General features: G+C 35.8%; 1 protein-coding gene across 3 annotated transcripts in view; it reads left to right on the top strand.

Annotated features, from left to right (window-relative positions):
* Positions 1-21,470, top strand: part of ROCK1 (Rho associated coiled-coil containing protein kinase 1) — an 84,341-nt gene that overhangs the window by 19,629 nt on the left and 43,242 nt on the right. For all 3 annotated transcript variants that reach the window (XM_061994658.1, XM_061994659.1, XM_010198023.2), the window contains 9 exons: positions 10,302-10,383; positions 14,047-14,147; positions 14,973-15,110; positions 16,229-16,404; positions 17,805-17,889; positions 18,885-19,029; positions 19,326-19,464; positions 20,888-20,979; positions 21,168-21,327. In XM_061994658.1, the coding sequence (XP_061850642.1) occupies positions 10,302-10,383; positions 14,047-14,147; positions 14,973-15,110; positions 16,229-16,404; positions 17,805-17,889; positions 18,885-19,029; positions 19,326-19,464; positions 20,888-20,979; positions 21,168-21,327 (1,118 nt within the window). The remainder of the gene's footprint in view (positions 1-10,301; positions 10,384-14,046; positions 14,148-14,972; positions 15,111-16,228; positions 16,405-17,804; positions 17,890-18,884; positions 19,030-19,325; positions 19,465-20,887; positions 20,980-21,167; positions 21,328-21,470) is intronic.

Raw genomic sequence — 21,470 nt, 5'->3', positions numbered from 1 at the left:
TGGGTTTTTTCTTTTTTTCTCTTTTTCTCTTTTCATAGCAGAGATAACATTTTCGAACATAGATATAGTGGGGCAGTTAGAGGCAGCCATTTAAACTATTGATGTGAGAAGTTTACTTTAGCCATAATGCATTAAGTTAGGAGATCTATTGGTGTCTTGCTAACTGTCATCCTGTCCAACTGACTAAAGCTTACTTCCTGAAGTCTAGCTTCATGGATACCTGCCTGGAAAAAAATCTGGCTGGAAAAAGTCTGTGAGGCAGACAGCAATTTCCCAAGCAACAGATGTGGAAGGGATTCTGTTTCCTTTGCTAAATACCTCTATTTCTTAATGGAGTTCGGCAGTTGCTTTTTTTCATTAAAGCCTTTACCTGATTCCTTGCAGGCTGCTGTCCAAAATCTTAAGTCTTTTGAGCTGGGATTGCAACAGTTTCTCTTTATTATTTCATATCTCTTGTCTGTCTTGTGTACCATTTTACTGAAGTTACTTACCAGTATTTGCATCCATAGTATAATTTTTTATCATGTTTTAATTTCATGTGAGAAAAATTTAGGTTTGCATTGATCTAAATTGGTAGTTATGTCTTTTTAAAATGAAAACCTTAGCCTTCTAAACCAGAAGTGGTAGATCTGAATGGGCTGCCTGTGGAAGAATCTGTCCTCTCAGGATAACCAAGAAAGGTGTAGATACTGTACATTTCAGGTGAGGGAACAGGGCTTGCCTTCTGTTTTTGGTGACTGTGATAACTTTGAGAGCTTGACAGGATGTGAGGTCACTTTTTTCGCCCCATGAGGTATTTCTGTGGATAGTAGTGTCCTCCTGTTTGTCAGGTTGACTGCTCATCTCCATGTGCAGTTGCTGGGATCTCTAGACCTATGAGGCATTTCATAATGCCAGGTGCTGAAGTTGCTGTGGAGTGCTGTTTCCATGGTGATAAACATCATTCAGTTTAACTACTAGTACCCCTCTTCTTTTAACACTATTTAAATATATATACTTTATGTGTATCTGTGTTCAACACATTTAATACAGTTTCACTATAAAGAATCTACACTTAGGCTTTATTTAATCCTAGTGAGACAAATATGGCTTGAATAGATCATTTAAACCTGAACTACACCATCTCTTATTTTCCGTGTATTAAAATATCAAGAATCTGTGTAGTCCTCCAGATAGTTACAGAACTGTTTTAGTCTTTTATAAGAAGTGTTCTAATTGTGTCAGAATGTGCTGCATTTGATAAAGATATTTTGTAGTTCATGAAACCCACACATGTGAACCTGTTTTAAGGAAATTAAGCTGCAAGTATCCAGAGTTCTCACTTGCTGTGAAATGAAATAATGTAATTTGATTTAATAGCAGTCAGCTTTTGCAGCTGTTACACATCTTCTGGAACTTGTCAAACTATTTTACCTGTTTCTGAATAAATTTTACTGAAATATTGTTGCAGTTTAGGCCCATTGTGGACAAAAGACCATGATTAGACAAGTATCACAGACCTCTGAGCTGTGAGGGCTTAATTGCCTCCCAGACAGAGAGGGCTTAATTGCTGTTTATGGTCCTGGACAAAACAGACCAGGCTACTCAGCTTGGGGAAGAAAAAGGAACTTAATTTCATCTGCTTCCAACTAAAGCATAACAAACAGAAATATCCAAAGGAAAAATAATCCAGAGTAGGGTGAATGATGGAAGCACAATCAGCTCTTTGAGATCACTTTTCCCTCACCCCTTCTCTCTTGTCAGGCTCAGAGCCCTGAGCCCAGTGTCATTATCTCCTCACCGCTCATAAGCAGTGCCGGGGGCAGGGAATGGAGGTGCAGTCAGTCCTTTCCTGATGCTGCTTTCCGCTTATCTCACTCCTGAGAATTGCTCTTCACCATCCTCCCTTGCTCCAGCTCGGGGTCTCACACACCAGGCAACCCTGCACAGGGTGCTCCGATGTGCCTCTGAAGCCCCATTTCATCTTCTCCAGGTCGGGGTCTAAACTGCTCACTCCTTCTGACCCAGAGTCTCCAGCTCTCATCCCCTCTGTCATGGGGTCTCCACTTCTTGTCGCGGGCTGCGAGGATGTCTCTGGCCCAGCATCACTTCTGTCTTTTCCTGACTATCGGGTCCACAAGATTGCTTCCATCTTGTCCGTCCCTTCCACCTCTTCCCACACATTTCAAATTCCCGTCCTTAAATAGTGATGGCCAAGGTGCTGGATTGGCCTGGCTGGGCTGAAGGTGGGTCCAAACCCCAAAAGCCAGGGGAAAGTCTGAGGACTCTTTACCAGGACTGAACTGCAGCCCTCTTCTCCTGTTAGCAAGCAAAAGTCGTTCCTCACAAACCATAACAAATACATATTCTTTGTCTTCCTTGAAGATGCTGCTCTCTCATCAGATAGCTCTTGAAGATGTAATATTACATGGAATTAATTCTGATACTAAATTGATAAAATTAACCACAGTAAACCACAATAAAGTATCCTAGTGCATTTAAATTAATGTTCTAGTATAGAATAATGGAATCATTTAGGTTGCAGAAGACCTGTAAGATCAAGTCCAGCTATTAGCTTAGCACTGCCACATCTGCCACACAACTATGTCACTAAGTGCCACATCTACATGTCTTTTAATTACCTCTGGGCATGGTGACTCCACCACTTCCCTGGGTAGCCTGTTCTAGTGCTTGGTAACTTTTTAAATGAAGAATTTTTTCCTGATATCCAATCACAAACCTTCTCTGGCGCATCTTGAGGCCATTTCCTCTTGTCCTGTCAATTGTTATGTGGGAGAAGAGACCAACTCCTAGCTTGCTACAAACCTCCTTAATAGTCTCATTTCTGGTGGTCGTAGAGAGTGATCACATCTTTCCTCAACCTGCTTTTCTTACACTAAACAATTCCAATTCCCTCAGCTGCTCCTCATCAGACTTGAGCTCTAGACCCTTCACCAGCTTTGTTGCCCTTCTGTGGACACAGTCCAGCACCTCAGTCTCTTGTAGCAATGGGCCCAAAGTGTTAGAAGTCTTGAGTTTGGAGGGGAAGAAAAACGCCACTGAAATAAATTGTCTGGAATGCATCTTCAGACAGTGAGAACTTTCTGTGTTTTTTGACCTTAAATACTGTGTTAAAATAATAGAATCATTTTATTTGGAAAAGGCTGTTAAGATCACCAAGTCCAATCACTTGATGACATTCAAGTCTTGAATAGGTGTCATTCAGAAAAGATCTATGATCCTAGATTCCTGCATCTAACTAGTGGACAGAGAGAGGCTCTGGTGTGAAGGAGCTGTGACTTGCTCTGAGTTTTGGCAGAAGATGGAGGCCTGTAGGATCTCTGAATCATATGTACATTAGATGTTGACAGTACTCTTGCGTGCTTGCTGTATATGAATTGATTTCACAGGTGAATTGCACTGCATTTTATTGTAGTTTATTTTAAGAGATGTTTCAGGTGTAAAATTAAATATTACAGCGAAAAAAAAATGTGTCTGTGAAAGAGCATTACTATTTATATGTATACTTGTCTGTAGACTTGCACCTGAGGCTTCCTTCAGTACTAGTATGGATATTAACAATGTTGAGAGATCTGTGGATTCTGGTGTTAGTGGCAGTGCATACTTTGAGATATATATATATATATGTGTGTGTGTGTAGTAATGTGTATTGAGATACTGATATTAATTCATAATTTGAGTCATATAGTAAGTGTATACTGTAGAAGTTTGTCCAAAAAATGCTGAACAGTTGACATTTGAACAGAATGCAAGTACATGCACACATATGTATGTAACCACGTGGAATGTGATATGAGGGAATTTTGCAGCTACACATGAAATAACTCTTTTAAAAAAAAGGCCAAAATGAAAGCAATAATCATACTACTGCCAATAATCTTGCCTTGGAGTTCTAAGATCTCCTTATTGAGGTTTTAAATCTTTATTGAGTTAAGCTCTTAGCTCTTTACTGGGTTAAAAAAAAATATTTGTGAAAGGCGATGTATTTAAACTAAATTTGTAAAAGCTCTTTATAAGTATTACAAGATATTAAGAAGTAATGGTCTCTGTAGAATTGTATCATGCTGGCAACAAGAATGGGTGATGAATCAAATGCCTTGTGCTCAGGCTCATATGTCAGTTTATGTACTTTTTCTAGTCTAACAATGTAATGAAAATTCTTAAGTGAAGTGTCTCAACTGTCTACATTGGCTTGTCTACTTTAAACATGAAGTACTAAATTGCAGTTTTCTGTTTTCTGGACAGTGAAATAAATGAAAGTGATTAACTTAAACTAGGCAGAGGGATCTTTTGTGTACTTCCTTAGAGATAGATACATGTAGCACTATTAGCATTGGCCTGAAAGTCGGCTTTCAGTGTTCCTGCCTGAAACTAGTGAATTGTGTACATCTATTTAGTACTTTTTCCTCAGGTAGATCTATTTAGTACTTGTTCCTCAGGTAAACTTCCACTTCCTTATTTAATTACCAAAAAAAAAAAAAAGTGTCCGTATTGTGCACCAGAGGAAAGTCCTATGTGTGGTTTTGGTTGTTTTTTTTCCCTTAACAATGAAGTGCCTCACTGGTAAGGAGTTAAAACCCCTGTCTGTCTTGTAGTGGACTTCAGAACTGGACACAGCACTGCAGGTGTGGCCTCACCAGTGCTGAGTAGAGGAGAAGGATCACCTCCCTTGACCTGCTGGCAATACTCTGCTTAATGCAGCCCAAGGTGCTGTTGGCTGCCTTTGCTGTGAGGGTGCATTGCTGGCTCACGGTCACTTTGTTCTCTACCAAGACCCAAGGTCCTTCTTGTCACCTCCTGTCTGCCTGGCTGTCCCAGCATGTGCTGGTTACCTGGGGCTGTTCCTCCCCAAGTGCAGGACTTGGCATTTCCTCTTGCTGAACTTCATGAGAATCTTCTAAGGCAGTTTCTCTGGCCTCTCCAGGCCTCTCTGACTATTCAAAGATCTGATAATGCAAGCAATTCAAAGAAACTTCTAATTATTAATTTTTGTTATTATTGACTTGAGCTATTACTTTTCATGCATTTTTAAAAATGAGTGTTTGAAATTTTGTATGCTGTAATACCCATTAAGGATTTTTTAAAATTCTTTGAATGCTACATAAATACTGAAATAAACAAATGTGTCAATAATGAAGTTTCAACAGATTTCAATACATTTTTATTTATTGTATACTTCCACTAAGATGATATTATGTCATAATGAAATGTGTATGAAGTAGAGATCAAAATACAGAGATGCTATAACTGTACCCTGGTAATGTCCAGTAGCAGCACAAGTGAGCCTACAGGTGTTCTGATGTGGAAGAGCTAACACATGTACTGTGGAAGAAGGTTATGCTTTGAAAACCCAGTGGAGGTTCCTAAAGTAATTACTGCGTATGAGGATAACAAAAAGCTTAAATGAAGAGCCTTATCAAAATATTTTTATCAGAAACTGATTTGGGCTAGGCTTATTTTGTGGATGGATGGATGAATGAATGAATGGAGAGCTGGTGTGCAGTTTACTCGAGAGATCAGTAATGAACTCTTACAAGTCCATGCTATTAAACAGTCATAAGTGATATAAAATGGTAAATAATGACTAATTAGTCATTACATAGATAACATAGTAAAAATTAAAGCTATAGAAAATTACAGGAGAAATTAATATTCATTGATGCTTAGGTGATTAAAAGTGGTAGGTGAATTTCAGCATTGGTGAATGTTGCATGGGTGTATGGGAGAAAAAGTTCTTATTCATGTATTTATATTGTTGAATGTTAAACGAGCTTTATTGTACCTAGTTTTGTGAAAGAATCAGTTTAACAGAGAGCGATTATAAAAATTAACCAAGTATTTCTGTTAATAATTTAATGGAGAAGTAAACAGGAAACATCATATTGCATTGTGTGCTTATGATGTGCTTTCAACTTAAATACTATTTGCAATTTCCTCATTTCAGAAAGTAAATAGTAGAAATAATAAAGCACGGGAGAGTGGTGGTGATGGAAAGTGGAATAGCTTTCATACAAGGATAAATTGGAAGTGAGATGACCAACAGGGAAATGCTGGAAGTGTGTAAAGCTGTGTCTTGGGGCGAGTGGGTAAAGAGTTATTGTTCCCCTTGTTACCATGCTGTAACTGTAAGAGATTAAAACAGATACAGCAAATGTTTAGACAAAATCACTGAAGAAAATTCTGTCTAGAGCTGTTAAGTATGACAGTGCCATTTCTGGCCAACAAATACACCAGAGCAGTACTACCATATGCTGGTCTTGTTCATGTCCTTCTTTCTAGACACTCATATTGTCATCTTCAGGAGCAGTATGTGCTTCCATAGTGACTTTTGATTTTACTTCATGTATTTGTTCTTTTGAAACTTGTAAGTCTGATGAAAACGTTTGTTTTGTATAGAAGAATTCTCTTCACATTATAATGGCTTCCAAGTATGCATCTTTTTAATTGCAGGATCAAATGAGGTATTTCACGTAGATTTTGAAGCTCTTGATTTCATTAAATGAAACTATTTGAGCAAAGGTCATTAGAAGGAAAGGTTTTTTTTCTCCTGTTCTTTTTTTTAATTGCCTCTGAAATACTGTTACCTTGTAGGTGAAAGGCATACGTTTGCTTTTATAAACCAATTTATTTTAGTAATCTAATGTAATTATTAAGATAAAAGGAAATGTCTGTGTAGACCTGAAAGCTAAAGAGGAAAATTACTCTAATGACAGAACAAGGTAGAACTTAAAATTAGCTGAAAATACCTATAAGCTACAATACATGTTTCTAAGTAGTACGGACTGTGCCATATTTAAAGAAGATACATACTAAAAATGTATTAAACCCATCCAAAAGGGGAAAAAAGCCATCATAAAAAGGAGACTTTTAATTTTAATACAGTGTATTTAAACTATTGGATGTATGATTGCCTCATTACAATTATGTCTTTTTTCTTTAAGAGGAGAAGGATGTGGCTACTATTGGTCTTGAAGGAAAGATATTCCTTCCTTTTTGTACTATGAAAAAAATCAGATGGCATATTGAAAGATAGAGCAAGATGTTAGCAAGAAAGCTGAGCGATGAGTTATCTCTACAACCATCAACAGTAATGATTGTGTCTCCTTTCAGCCTTTAACCTTTTTCTCCTAACCATTGTATCTAGAACTCTATAGTGTATTCCCATTTCTGTGATATTCACCGCTTTCAACTGGCATTCCGTTCTCACTTCCTCCTTTTTTCACTAGTGATACCACTTAAAATAGCTGTGCTTCTGTGTCTCTCTTTGTACTGGGACAAGAAGTCATTTAATTAGCATAAGGATACCACCCCACCCCTATTGTTTTATACTGGAAGTTTTGAAATACGATAGTTATTCTCTGGATACTGTAGCAAAAGGGAGCTGTTTACTGAAGACTCTTGTAAATAAGCAACTGTTGGCATGCAGCTTCCTTAGATGCTTGCATGATGTTGAATTGTGAATTGAAACGAATATGAGACCAATAGCTTGAATCTGTTTTTCAAAGGGATTTTTTTAATGTTTTGCTGACAGGGTTAATGTTTAAGATCTGAAAGGCAATATTTTCACAGTGAATTCTGAATTAAAAAATACTGATTTTTCTTTTCCCTGTAACAAGTGTATTTTTATGTTATCTTTCATCTCTTTTTTTTAAAGGTTTTAAGAAGAAACACAGCAAAATACCCAATGTGCCTGAGAGACCAATGAAACCATGACACTTTCTGTACTTCTTTTTTTCTGCACAGGCTTATATTTTAACATTTTGAAATAATATTTTGAAAGTATGATAAAAAGTAAAAATGATGTTCAATGTTTGTTAATATACTCATTTGTTCTGTATTGAATTCAGTGTTTAAAATCTCCCCTATTCTAAGCAAAAAGACTGAATTTTGGCTTTTGAATCAAACCCTGTCATGAAGCAGGTAATTGTCCCGGAGCGAACTAGGATTTTGGGAATTTTGTTGTGATTCTACTTGATCTGTGGAGAAGTTTTCTGTGTTAGCTGTGACCTTGGAGAAATTGATTGACTCAAGAGATTCGAAGACTTTAGGACAAAGTGAACACCAAATTTTGTCGATTCATGACCATCACTCATTTACTATTAAAATTCCCTGAGTGTGACCTAGCAGCCTTGAAGATGTTCTTTGTTTACTGCTTCTCACAGCATAGGGCTCAATGCACAGAGCTACCAGCACACTTATACTGCTATGCAAGCTGTTATCCTGGTTTCTCTGCTGAATTTACTGAAGAATTGAAATTCTTTAGAGAATTTTCTGGATGTTTACTATGTATCTTCGGAAAAGCTGTCTTTTAGTAGGTTGCAAAGTATTTCTCACAAAGTGAGAACTTACCCTGCAGAGCTTTATTTCTACATCTGTCTTGAGTCCAAATTGTTATTGGCTTCTTACTCTGTTATTTATGTTACTTCATTGCCGTTTACTTTTCTTTTTCATCTTTGGTGTAAGTCCAAAAAGATGATCCCTTAATACACTCAGGATGCAAAACCTGGCTTTATTAAATGCTGTGAAAATATTGTGATGCTTTTCTTGATTTTTATCGTTTTCGTAGTAAAAATTCTTAGTATTCATGGAGACGTAACTTAAAACAGGAATGTTTTTATGAAATGAAGAAATGTTATTACGTCCAGTCTTTAAAAGAATTCTGATTATCTTGTAGTTTTCCTTCCTTGCCCATGTTTTCAACCTTTTGTGTTCCGACTTTTGTCCGTTACCCCTAGTGCTATCACTGGACACTACAGAAAAAAGTGTTGCCCCATCCTCTTGACATCCACCTTTCAAATATTTGTAAGTACTAATGAGGTCCATCCTCAGTCTTCAGGCTGAACAGCCCCAGATCCCTTAGCCTTTCCTCATGAGGAAGATGCTTCAGTCCCCTGATCATCTTGGTTGGATTATCTCCAAAAGATCCCTGTCCCTCTTGAGGTGGGGTGCCCAGAACTGGACACAGTATTCCAGTTGATGCCTCACCAGGGCGGAGTAGAGGGGGAGGACAACTTCCTTAGACCTTCTGGAGACACTCTTCTTGTTACATGCCAGAGTGCCATTGGCCTTCTTGGCCATGAGGGCACATTGCTGGCTTATGTTTAGTTTATTATCAATCAGAAAATATTGATCAATATTGATTTCTTTAAAGTCTGTATTCCTGGATTTTAGCTTTTGTTCAGGCATGGTTATTTGATGAATGTAGCAGTCAAATACAGATTTATCAGCTTTCAATCCTATATTGCATAATTTTATAAAAACTGAAAACAGTCAAATTAAGTCTAACGAGATCTGAACTGATCAGATCAAAGATGTGTGATTTAGTATCTGACTCCCAACATGTCAATACCAGGTAGCATAGACATATATGTACAGATTGGATAGATAAACAGCAGTACTTGGCAGGCATAATTTGTTTACATCCATCAATTTGTGTTTTATGAGGTTCTTCTCTGTTTTTGCAGTTGTAACTTAAACATTACTTCATTGAGAAAGAGTACTCCATAATGCTGTTTGATTCTTTGTGGTATAATTCCCTAGCATACCATACTGGTGGTTTTCAACCAGAATATTTGGTTTAGTTTTTCTCTGAGAAGATGCAATCCACTGAAGAATCATGTGGACCAGTTGTAAAATTTAGAATAAAATTTTAAGTTGGGAAGTTTATGGCACTTTGCCATAAAACTATGTTCTTCTTTGTTATATTTTTCTGGTGGTTTTTTTTTTGATGAATTTGTTTTGTTTTGGTTTTGTTCATAGGGATGTATTCCGTGGTAGATGGATTTGTGTCTGTTTGTTCATAGATTTAAGTTACACTATATAATATCAGCATCTTGTTCATGAACATCCTCTCTGAATTCAATTAATAAAATGTGGGGATTGAGTCATCGAATTAAATTACCATGATTGTCTTATTTGCTAGTTGTTAGTTCATATTCAAGTGCCTGCTGTGTGATATGTTCTGACTTTTTAACATTCTTGAATTTCATTAGAACTGCTATTTGTTCTTTCTGAATTTTGATATTTTTATTCATGTAAATAGGGATCTAATTAATGTAGTTAATAATTCATAGAAGTATATTTGTTTTAGATGGAAATTTAAGTTTGGAAGAGTTCAGTGGAAGTAGAAGAGTAACAGCTGTTTCATGTAACTGCTAACAATTATTAAATAAATGTGAATGACTTAATTTGTATGACAATTAAGTAGGGACAACTGTTTTATCTTGTCTCTTCAGTGAGCAGCCTGTATAATTATTTTCCCGAATACTTAATTTTGCCTTTCGATTTGTTTTCTTTTTCAGGATGGATTAGATGCTTTGGTATATGACTTGGATTTTCCTGCCTTAAGAAAAAACAAAAACATTGATAACTTCTTAAACAGGTGTAAGTATTTAGTGTTTTGATTATTAAATAACAAAAGACTGTAAATACTAGCTTAAAAAAAAAAAAAAGCCCCAACATTAAAAAAAGGCAATTTAGGGATTTGAGGTGCATTAAGTTTTTGGATGCATATTACTTTAAGAGTCTGATTATATATTTAATTTCCAATGGGAACTAACAGGTACCTATACAAATCTAATCCCCAGAAACTGAATGTCCCAAGTTTGTTGCCACTATAAATGACATTAATTTGTGTTAAGAGAAAGACCTGTTATCTTTGTTCTTGGCAACCCTCTGTATTCCTAAAACTTGCTTTACAATTTTGTGTACTAATATATTATAAACAATTAACAGTGAAAAGACATATCATGTATCTGATGTCAAGAAATCATATTAAAAATTTGATCACTGACAGAGTAGGGCATGTATTTTGTAGACTTCTTCAATATAAAAAGTATCTTTTTGTTATTACATGAAATTCTTATACTGCATAGCTGCTGTATTTACTTGTGCATGCAGCTGCAGTACTCTTCTCTGTATTTATTCTGTGTTTTTCTATAGCAGATTTCCTGCAGATTCTATTCATAGAATCATAGAATGGTAGGGTTGGAAGGGACCTTTAGAGATCATCTAGTCCAACCCCCCTGCAGAAGCAGGTTCACCTAGATCAGGTCGCATAGGAACATGTCCAAGTGGGTCTTGAAGACCTACAAGGAAGGAGACTCCACAATCCCTCTGGGTAGCCTGTGCCACTGCTCCGTCACCCTCACAGTGAAATAGTTTTTTCTTATATATTTCTTGTATTTATATTCTATAATAACATTTTAAATGAGTAAAATTGGGGGTTTTTTTTAATAGAAGTCATGGTTCCATAGTTTTTGTAACAAAAACAAACCACAAAAACAAAAGCACATTGAAGAGTCTTTTCTAAGGGCTGCCAAACTGACAAATGGTGGAAATGGTGGCAGAGACATTTTCTGATTTGAGATTTCTGCCTCCAGACTGTAAGCAGTGATTGTGAATTTGTGGGGTTTATTTTCTGTTATTTACTATTTGTAGGAATATATGAATCCTCTATATCTAGTTGATGGCTCACTTGCATGTAAGCTGGTTACTAAAAGGCCTAAGTTCAAATGTTCTGTTTAACTTTTCACAGAGTTCAAACTATATTTGATATCATACACCATGTTACATGCACATTTTGTATACTCTGTTATTTACAGAGAAGGTGTGGTGAAAACCTAGGAGAAAAGGGAATTTGTATTAGGCAAAGGAAATACTCATTACAATAGATAATTTGAATGTAATTTTTATGAATTTTGAAATCATGAGTGAGTTTCAAAGAATTTTGCAACGGCGCTGAGTGAAGGAAAAGAAAACTTAGGTTTATAGTTGGATAATAAATATCTTGTAGGTATAAATTGTGTGTAAGATGTGACCTGAAATAATATAAAGGTGGACAGCAGACCGTACTGTTTCACTTCAGACTCTCTTTGGAACTAATCTTGCTGTGCTTGCTGAAATGTGAAAGCAAGCTGTGGATGTGGGATTAGTGGCCTTAAAAAGAACTGTGAAGTCTATTTTGTCTTGAATTTCTGTTTAAAAATGAAAAATAAAAAGACATTTGGAAACATTTTCATGTTTATTGTAGTTCTAACAGCCAACTGTTTAAAATATCTTTTTGCAGTATTAGTTTCACAAACAGTTTGCACCATTATTCTAGAACTTGAAAAGACATTTCTAGATTGCAAATAAAATTATGGTTTACTTCATTTTATAGACTGATTGCCCTATAAGCCAGTCCTTATCCCCTCTTATCTACGGTTTACATTGTATATTTGTGGAGTCTCCAATATCTCCTGCTGCTGCCTAAAGTTGTTTTTGCAAATGTAGAACATTGTTCATTTTCTACCATATAGAATTGAAAGAATATAGAAATCAATATTTGAGGTGGTTGAGCACACTACTTTGAAGCAGAGACTCCTTTTATTTCAAGATAGCATCTAAGCTTGTAATCAAACTTCAGGGCAAGATGAAGAGTGTGGTCTTTTGCTGTGGGAGCTACCTCACCTGTTCATACAGAGTAAGGTGGCCAGGTCCTCCACTGGGAGTGGGAGATAAGGAACTGTCTGTTAAAATATGGTGCAGCCTGATAAAAGGTTCTTTCAGAGATCTTAGCATATGGAAGTCAAATTTCCAACACTGTTGTTACTGTAACATTTTGTTTGAAGCTAATCGAGGATTAGTATGTCTCTCAAGCAGTAAATTGCAGTTTGCAATTGCTAACAAACCTGGTTTACATCGTTAAAAAATCCTTAGCTTAGATTGCTCTTCAGATGTATTTTCCTTAAGTCAGTTACAGCCATAGGCGAGGCTTGTCATTGAAATCCATTTTAAGCGTTCTCATTGTGCCTAGCTTGCTTTTGCACCCATGTCAATTAACAGTAGTTAACAGTAACTAGAAAATTGTTGTCATGACAATTTATGCGTTGTAGTTCCATGCAAGCTCCACTATAGGTCAGTTTCCGCCAGTGGGCAAATAAGGCAATGCATTATATTTTACATTACCGAACTTTTTGATCTTTGGGTAAAATAATTTGTCAGAATTTACAATTTTAATACAGTTTATTGAAATCAGCTAGTGGTGTGCTGTGTTATAAGAGACAGCTTTACATTAGACAGTAATGCCACAGAGTATTCCAATGTAGCTGTGCTTGTTCCTGTTGCAGTAATAATAAAACTAATTTAAATTTATTTGTACATGTGCTGCTTTTTGATAATGGCCAGCATGATCTGCCTCATATTTTTTAAAAATGCAAACTTAAAAAATAATGTTTGTCCTTCTTTCTCTTCCTCTGTTCTTACGTCTTTCTAAACTTTTCTTTTAGACCTAAGAATGTTATTTTTGAAAATAAAATATCATTGCATAATTTATTTTATTAGAAGTCTATCTGCATTACTATATGTTTCTTGCTTTTAGCAATACTGAAGTATGAAGTTTGTCCATGTAATTTCATGCCAGTGTTGACCCACATGGATTAAAATAGACTGTTTTAATCTTTGACCAAATTTGGAATTAGAAAATCTGCCCACTGGGAGTTTGTAAATTACTGTAGTTTTTAGAATGACAGGTTTATATAAATAATTGCAGTGATTCCCACTGCATGTTTTCAGTTAAAATCTACTTTTTTTGAGTATTAGGAATAATAAAAGTGCAGAAAAGTGAAAGCTTATTTTTTTAAAAATAGTTTCTTCAAGTGTCTCATATGTGTACTTCATGATTTTTCTCAGATGTGTTGCATATTTATCCAGAAAAAAACGTTTTATACCAATTACCTTATAAGCAAGATCATGCTGGTTATGAAATAATTGCATATCCTTTTTTTTTTTGCAGATGATTATTTTAAACAAACTCCCAAATTAAGATCACTTGTCATTTGATTGTACAGTACAATCATTGCAAGATATTTATGTCATATTTTGATTACTACTGTAGTGAAAATGAGGTTATGCATTCTGCAGAGAGGTTTCCTATTGGAAAGTAGATTCAAAAGGAAATGCTGTCTTTCAGCAGCACATCTTCTAATAACTATGAAAAAAATGGAATTAGAAGAATGGGTTTAATTAAATTGACTGTATATGAAATGTGAATTTTCTTTTATGTAGATAAAGATACAGTAAATAAAATGAGAGATCTGCGCATGAAAGCTGAAGATTATGAAGTGGTGAAGGTAATTGGTAGAGGAGCATTTGGGGAGGTTCAGTTGGTAAGTTATGTTTTTATTTGTACCTTAGAATGTGTTCTGTAGTGTTTGCTCATGTGTCTGTTGCTGAATTCAGTGTTCAGAAAGTTCAGTCTTACAAAATTAAATCCTTTAGCTCTGATATTTTCTTTTTATCCCATGAAAGTGTTTTTCAGAATGTCACATTTCATTACTCTCAAAGTGCAGAAGTACTTTTTCTGCATTGTAGTTGTGCTTCTCTATTAAAATGGAATTTGTATTCCTCATAATCAAGGAAATTGATTATGTATACATGGCTCACTGTATACATGGACCCTTGAACAAATCTTCAGGACTAGGATGGCTTCTGCCAGTTGAGGGACACCAGATTTTTGTGGACATAGTTCTCACAGATGAGAGATGTATCGTTTGTGATAGATAAGCAACTAGGTTTGTTCATCCTGCTGCTTTATTATATTGAGAACTGGTGGGAGAAACTGGAAGTATGGCATCAAGTGTACATGTCTGCTAATGAATTCTGGAAAATGCTTATAGTTTTGACTTTATAATATTTAACAGGTGCCAATATTTGTCCTTTTAAAGACAGATACCTATGAATTAAAGCAACTGTTATGTCTATGGAGTTCCGTGTTGGATATCTTTTGCAAGTATTTCAAGAACGTTGCACATATATTGCTAGATAATGGAATGTAAATATTCTGTAGACAGTATATAATTCTTTATAAAAATGTGAAGAGTCTTATAAAACATGTTTAGTAGTGAAGCAGGAAAGGTAATGTATTCAGTGGTGTTCTGCATATGTTAATGTGGCAAACTAATGTGTTCTGCACATCACATTTGTCTTAACAGGTAAGGCATAAATCCTCAAGGAGAGTGTATGCTATGAAGCTTCTGAGCAAATTTGAGATGATAAAAAGATCAGATTCTGCATTCTTCTGGGAAGAAAGGGATATTATGGCTTTTGCTAACAGTCCATGGGTTGTTCAGGTATAGTAATATTCTTTTAAAAGTATGACCATTGGAATGACATGTTTTCATTTTTAGCTTTGGAAAGTCAGGGAAGCACATGATTAACATTGAGAATGCTGTGTATAACAAATAGGAGGTACCGCACTGGTTCAAAATTGTATTTTGTCATAAAATTTAGAAGATAAGCTATTCTGTTCATTTTTACAACTTTCTCAGATATATATTGGTGAACTTTCTCTGTAGTACTTCTTAGAGGCATCCAGCATACCAGAAAGATACAGTTAAGACACAGCTTCTATATATTTGAATTTCTGTGTATATATTTGACCACAAATTACACTAACAATTTTTTGGGAGCCGTTGCTACCTTTGAAGTTTTAAGTGCATCTGGAGTAATCATCATGTATTTTGTGTGCACATGTTAACATGTTCATTTAAACTGTTCTTACCCTTAAGCATGTAAATTCTCATCTTAGGTTAGTATTAAACAAGATAATTCAAGATTTACCTGGATCAGATTGGTAACTACATTACTATTTGTCTGAGAGTGATTGTCCAGAATAGTACGTTTAAAGTTAGAAAAACGTTTTCCAAAACGTTTAAAGTTAGAAAACTTAAATCTGCTTGCACTACTCACTGACAACTGTAAGAAAAATATTTTTACTTAATTGTTTAAAATTTAGGCTCACTTTCTATTAAATAAATACATTGACAGTAGAATAGTAAATATTTAGTGATAACACAAATAGAATGGGGCAGATATTTACAATACAGTAGTTTCATGTTTATATATTTGTCAACTAGCATCCCAGTGAATAGGGAAGTATTTTGTCCTCTTAGACCATGAGCATTCTTTGAAATGATTTGAAAATTTATTGCACCAAATTCACTAGTCTTAATTTGGAACCAGAATTCTACTCCTTCCATTGTAATATAAAAAGACAGAAGATCTAGCTGAAATTCACTCTAACTCCTTTTTAGAAAGTCTGCTGGAAGATACCGTGTTGCTACAGTAGATTGTAGTAATTTTATTGCTCTGTAAATCAGTTTGCACAGAAATTCCTTCGATTTACAGCAAACAAAAGATAAAAGATGGCTGGAATATTTAGTGACTTGTTTTTTACTTGCTTTTACAGTTATTTTATGCATTCCAAGATGACCGTTACCTTTACATGGTGATGGAATACATGCCTGGTGGGGACCTTGTGAATTTAATGAGCAACTACGATGTTCCGGAGAAATGGGCAAGATTTTATACTGCTGAAGTTGTACTTGCATTAGATGCAATTCACTCAATGGGTTTTATACACAGGTGAAAAAGACAAAAGTGTTGTTATATAATTATTGGGAACAGCTTGCTTGGATTTACCAAGGGCAAAGCATGCCTAACCAACGGAGTTGCCTTCTGTGATGTGATGATGGGCTCCATTGATGAGGGGAGAGCAGTCTGTGGTGTTTGTCTTGATTTTTGCAAGGTTTTTGTTGTTGTCAGATAGTAAAGATAAAGTTTGAATACGTGGATCAAAAGGTTGTGCTTAGTAGTACAATGCCAGCCAACAATCAGCTACTAGCAATTCCTGAGAATGTTGAAACTGGGGTCAGCACTATGTTTTCATTCGCAAGATGAACAGCGTTCAGTTGAGAGAAAACACCAGTTGTCAGATGCCCAGCAAGAATTTATAGAAAAAGTGGAGACAGACTTAAAATTGCATACCAAAATGATGAAAGGCAATGGATGACACAAGTTGCAGCAAGGGAATATCCAGCCATTCATTAGGAAATATTTTTTACTATGAGGGCAGTCAAACAGTGGAAGAGAGTCCTGAGAAGCTGTGGAATCTCTGTCCTTCGAAAAAAATCAAAGCTTGACTGGATTTGATCCTGAGGTTACCTAATGTAACTTTGAAGTTGAATCTAACTTTCTTAGCTGTACTTTGATCAGATAATTAGCATCTGGTCTTAAAAAACTCCCTCCCAAATAAAATTATTCTGTGAGTATGTTGATACATTTCTACTGCACTTCATTGGACAGTTATGGTCAGAATTCATCTCTGAGATCCCAGAAATATACTTTCTCCTGAAATTCATGTTATGCTTTCTTGTTAACTGTGTCCTACTATTATTCTGCTTCTGTGTAACTTTAGATGTGCTGAACTTTACCAGTTACTTTATGAAAACTTATTTTCTATAATAAAAGTACTTAATGGAAAAGAGCATAAGGTAAAATTCCCTTTGAGCCATGGAAAAATATTTCTTTGTATTAATAAAATTCTGAAAATGACATCCATTTGTTCCTGTAAAATAGAAGTGGTACAGAGAAGGTCTGTTTTGAAGGTCTGTTTGAGGCAGCTAACTCCAGAACCAGAATGACTTCTTTTTCTGTAGCTGGATCCTAGCAGAGAGTTACTTCAACCAGAGAGTTTTTTAGGAGAACTTTAGGTTCAAGATTAATGCCTAGATTTGTTAAATTTGGTGACTTACAGCTGTATTCTGACGTTCATTATTATTTTTTAAAATGCTGTAGTTCAGCAGTCTATGTGTAGATAGCAATCTAGATGTAGAGAAAGCAGCAAAAATTGAAGAAGTAGCAATGCTTTCATGTTGATGTTTTTCTTTGCACTAATGCATCTGAAAAATAGTTGACTTCTATTAGTTTCTAAGTTTAATTGATCTATTTACTTTTCTAAAAATGAGATTTTTTTCTTCTTTCAGAGATGTGAAGCCTGATAATATGCTGCTAGATAAAGCTGGTCATTTAAAACTAGCAGATTTTGGTACTTGTATGAAGATGAACAAGGTAATCATACATTTTTAATTTCACTTGTCTATTTGTTAAAGGAAAATATATTTAAAAGTGAAAAGAAAATATATTGAAAACTTTTTAGCTAAGTGAGAATATTTGGAAGTCCCACTCTGTTCCCATAACTGTTCTTTATGCATCCTATTCAATGACAATGTAGAATGCTGAAATGGTTGTTGAGGTAGTGACTATATCAGCTTTTAAACTATTTCTTAGAGGAACTTCTGAAGTGAAGCCTTTGATTGTGTCTAGATTCTCTGGATTATTTCCTTAATTCTTTGGTTATCAAAAGATGGTGCAAAGAAGTGATATTATTTTTACATAATATGTTAAGCATGAAAGAGTCAAAACTGATGTACAAGTTGAGGTACTCCAGTTGTGCTTCTTAGCCACATGCTGATGTAGAATAAAGGCATTTCTGAAGGAAAGGGGTTAAAGACATAATAAAATAGTTTATTTTAAAAAAAATGTATCCTGAAGTCTCAAACAAAATTTTTTGCAATGATATTTCACAGTGAAGCACTGTCTTTCACTACACAAAACTCTGGTTTGTGTCAGCCTGCACAAATATATGAGGATAACAATATGAAATACATAGTACTTAATAGGGTCTGCGTAATAAGTACATTGTGTTCTTGACATATACCAGGATCTTTGAATAAGACAATGTATTTAGCTGCTTTGCTATAAATAAAAGGCACCAATTAAAACCGGGTGCAGGTTATGTGTACAAATTCAAGGAGTTTCCTCAAGTAACAAACAGTCCACTTCAGTGGAACAGAAGACACCAAATGTGGCTTAATTTGGACTTAATACAGATTTACCCTTGACTGACAAGATTCTTGACAATGAGGAATTTTGAAGTATGGAAAAACATTATCCTAGTGTTTAAGCTGTAAGGGCCAAAAAAGAAAACAAAGCAATATTATGAAATTTTGGCTTACAATTTTGAATCTTATATCTGGGCCTGGCTGTTTTCCTCCTCTTTGTAGGAAGGTATGGTACGATGTGATACAGCTGTGGGAACACCAGACTATATCTCTCCTGAAGTATTGAAGTCCCAGGGTGGTGATGGCTACTATGGGCGAGAATGTGACTGGTGGTCAGTTGGAGTCTTTTTGTATGAGATGCTTGTAGGTGAGTAGTAGGATAATGTGAATTGATTACACTACTGAACTTGACATTGTGTTAAAATCATTGTTGCTTTTCACTGTTGAATTTTATTGCTCTTCTGACATAAGCTATGGTATACTGATCCTAGTATTTACAGAATACGTTTTAGAACTCTTCTAGCACAGCTCTTAAACATTTGACTCGACCTCTTGTTCACTTAGTTGCTTACTTATGTTGTTGCATAAGTAATTTAAATATTAGAAATGAAATCTACTGTACTTTTGACCTGCTTTTTGATTTTTGCATTGCTACTTTTTCAGGTGATACACCTTTTTATGCAGATTCTTTGGTTGGAACATACAGTAAGATTATGAACCATAAGAACTCCCTTACTTTCCCTGATGACAATGAGATTTCTAAAGAAGCAAAAAACCTTATTTGTGCCTTTTTAACTGATAGGTAAGATTTAAACTTTACTTAAAATAAAAGTAAGCTGCTGTTGAGAGAGTTTGTTTGTATGTTGAAAGAACATACCTATATTTGTTTTATGTGGGTTTTTTAACTGCTGAAGATAAGTTAATCTTTTATTGTTGGGACATGAATGCAGTGTAACTCTGTAAACATTTACATGCTGCCGTAGTTAGGTGTTTTTCTGATCTCTGAACGCAGTTCCATTAGCTAAATGTCCTCCTTCATCGAAATTGGTCTTTCACACTGCTATAGTTCAGAGAACAGAAATTGTTAGCTTCTTGTTTAAAGTACAGAAAGACTATTTTAACTTGCTAGTCAATTTTTAGTACCTCAGTCCAAGTCTTTAAGTTACTTTGTCTACTCTGAAGTAGCTTTTTGTCTAAGCTGAGGCAATAGTTACTAACTGTTGCTGCTATGAGCTAAACAGACAGTAGCATAAGTTTCATTTTCTCCATTACCAGTATTTAGGGGAGGAATGGTTGCTGCAGCTCTTTGTGGTAGTAGCATATGTACTGGGAAAAGGGAAGCGCTGATGCTATGAGTACATCTACCTTACAAATTTAGTTTGAATTTATTATGTTGGTCTGTGTTGTGCAGTGGTGAGGGGCACACAAAATAGATTCCTTTTGGATGAAGCTGAAGCAAAAGGGCTGTTTAGTCTAGAGAAGAGGAGACTGAGGGGGGGAAACCTCATTAATACTTACCAAATATTTGAAAGGAGACTGAGGGGATGGGGCATCACTTTTTTCTGTAGTGTCCAGTGATAGGACTAGGGATGATGGACCGAATCTTGAACACAAGTAGTACCACTTAAACATAAGGAAAAATTGTTTCATTGTGAGGATAAGGGAGCCCTGGCATAGGCTGCCCAGGGAGGGTGTGGAGTCTCCTTCTCTGGAGGTTTTCGAAACCTACGTGAACGTGTTTCTGTGCAACCTGATCTAGGTGGACCTGATTGAGCAGGGGGGTTGGATATGATCTTTAGAGGTCCCTTCCAACCCCTACCATTCTGTGATCCTACATATAAGCATAACCTTTGCTGGAGAACTGGTGCTAGGAAGGATGGGTGCTGCATTTGCTGGGCTACGTGCCATTCAGAACTAGCATGAACTCCTAAAAAAAGTGAAACCTAGCTCCTGCTTCACAGCTGCCTGGCAAATCTGTGATGCTGGAAAAAGTAGTGGCAGGCAGGGCTCTTTACAAATGAGACTGAAAACCAGACCGTGTTCTGAAGTACAGCTACTGTGCTCCTATGGATACCTTTATACGAAAACTTTGAGATATTTGTATGTATTAGTTTAGTTTGAGAGGTAAGTTTTTGTCTTTGTTGATAGATGATGCCTTAAAATGAGTCTATTCTTCAGAATAATGTATGTAATGTCCCACATTTAACTGAAATGCTCTTTAACAGGGAAGTGAGGCTAGGACGAAATGGCGTAGAAGAAATTAAGCGTCACCTTTTTTTCAAGAATGATCAATGGGCTTGGGAAACTCTAAGAGACAGTAAGTATTTTGCTTTTCTCAGAAACAGTGATCTGGCTTGCTTATGTATCACGTTAGCAAAAGGCCTGCCGTATTTCTTCTAATGAATTCACAGTTTTTTTTACTTTGTGCTAAGGAAAGAAATTTCTTAGTCACTTGAGTAATTAATGATTATTTTCATACTATTTTTTTTTTTTGTTTTTTCCTAGCTGTAGCACCAGTTGTTCCTGATTTGAGTAGTGACATTGACACTAGTAATTTTGATGACCTGGAAGAAGACAAAGGCGAGGAAGAAACGTTTCCCATACCAAAAGCATTTGTGGGCAATCAGCTTCCTTTTGTAGGATTTACATACTACAGCAACCGTCGGTATGTATGCAGATGGCAAGCTAATTGTCTCTTCTTTTGTCAGCACTGTTTCTGATTCTTACCAACTAGTATTTAGATACAAGCCTGTCCAGATACTTATTAATGATTTAGAACCCTTAATCATTGATACTCTTGACACTTCA

The sequence above is a fragment of the Colius striatus genome, chromosome 4, assembly GCF_028858725.1.
Source record: "Colius striatus isolate bColStr4 chromosome 4, bColStr4.1.hap1, whole genome shotgun sequence".
In the NCBI taxonomy this organism is placed as follows: domain Eukaryota; kingdom Metazoa; phylum Chordata; class Aves; order Coliiformes; family Coliidae; genus Colius; species Colius striatus.
Note: the sequence above shows the minus strand (reverse complement) of the source record. Positions and strands in the feature narration are given on the sequence as shown.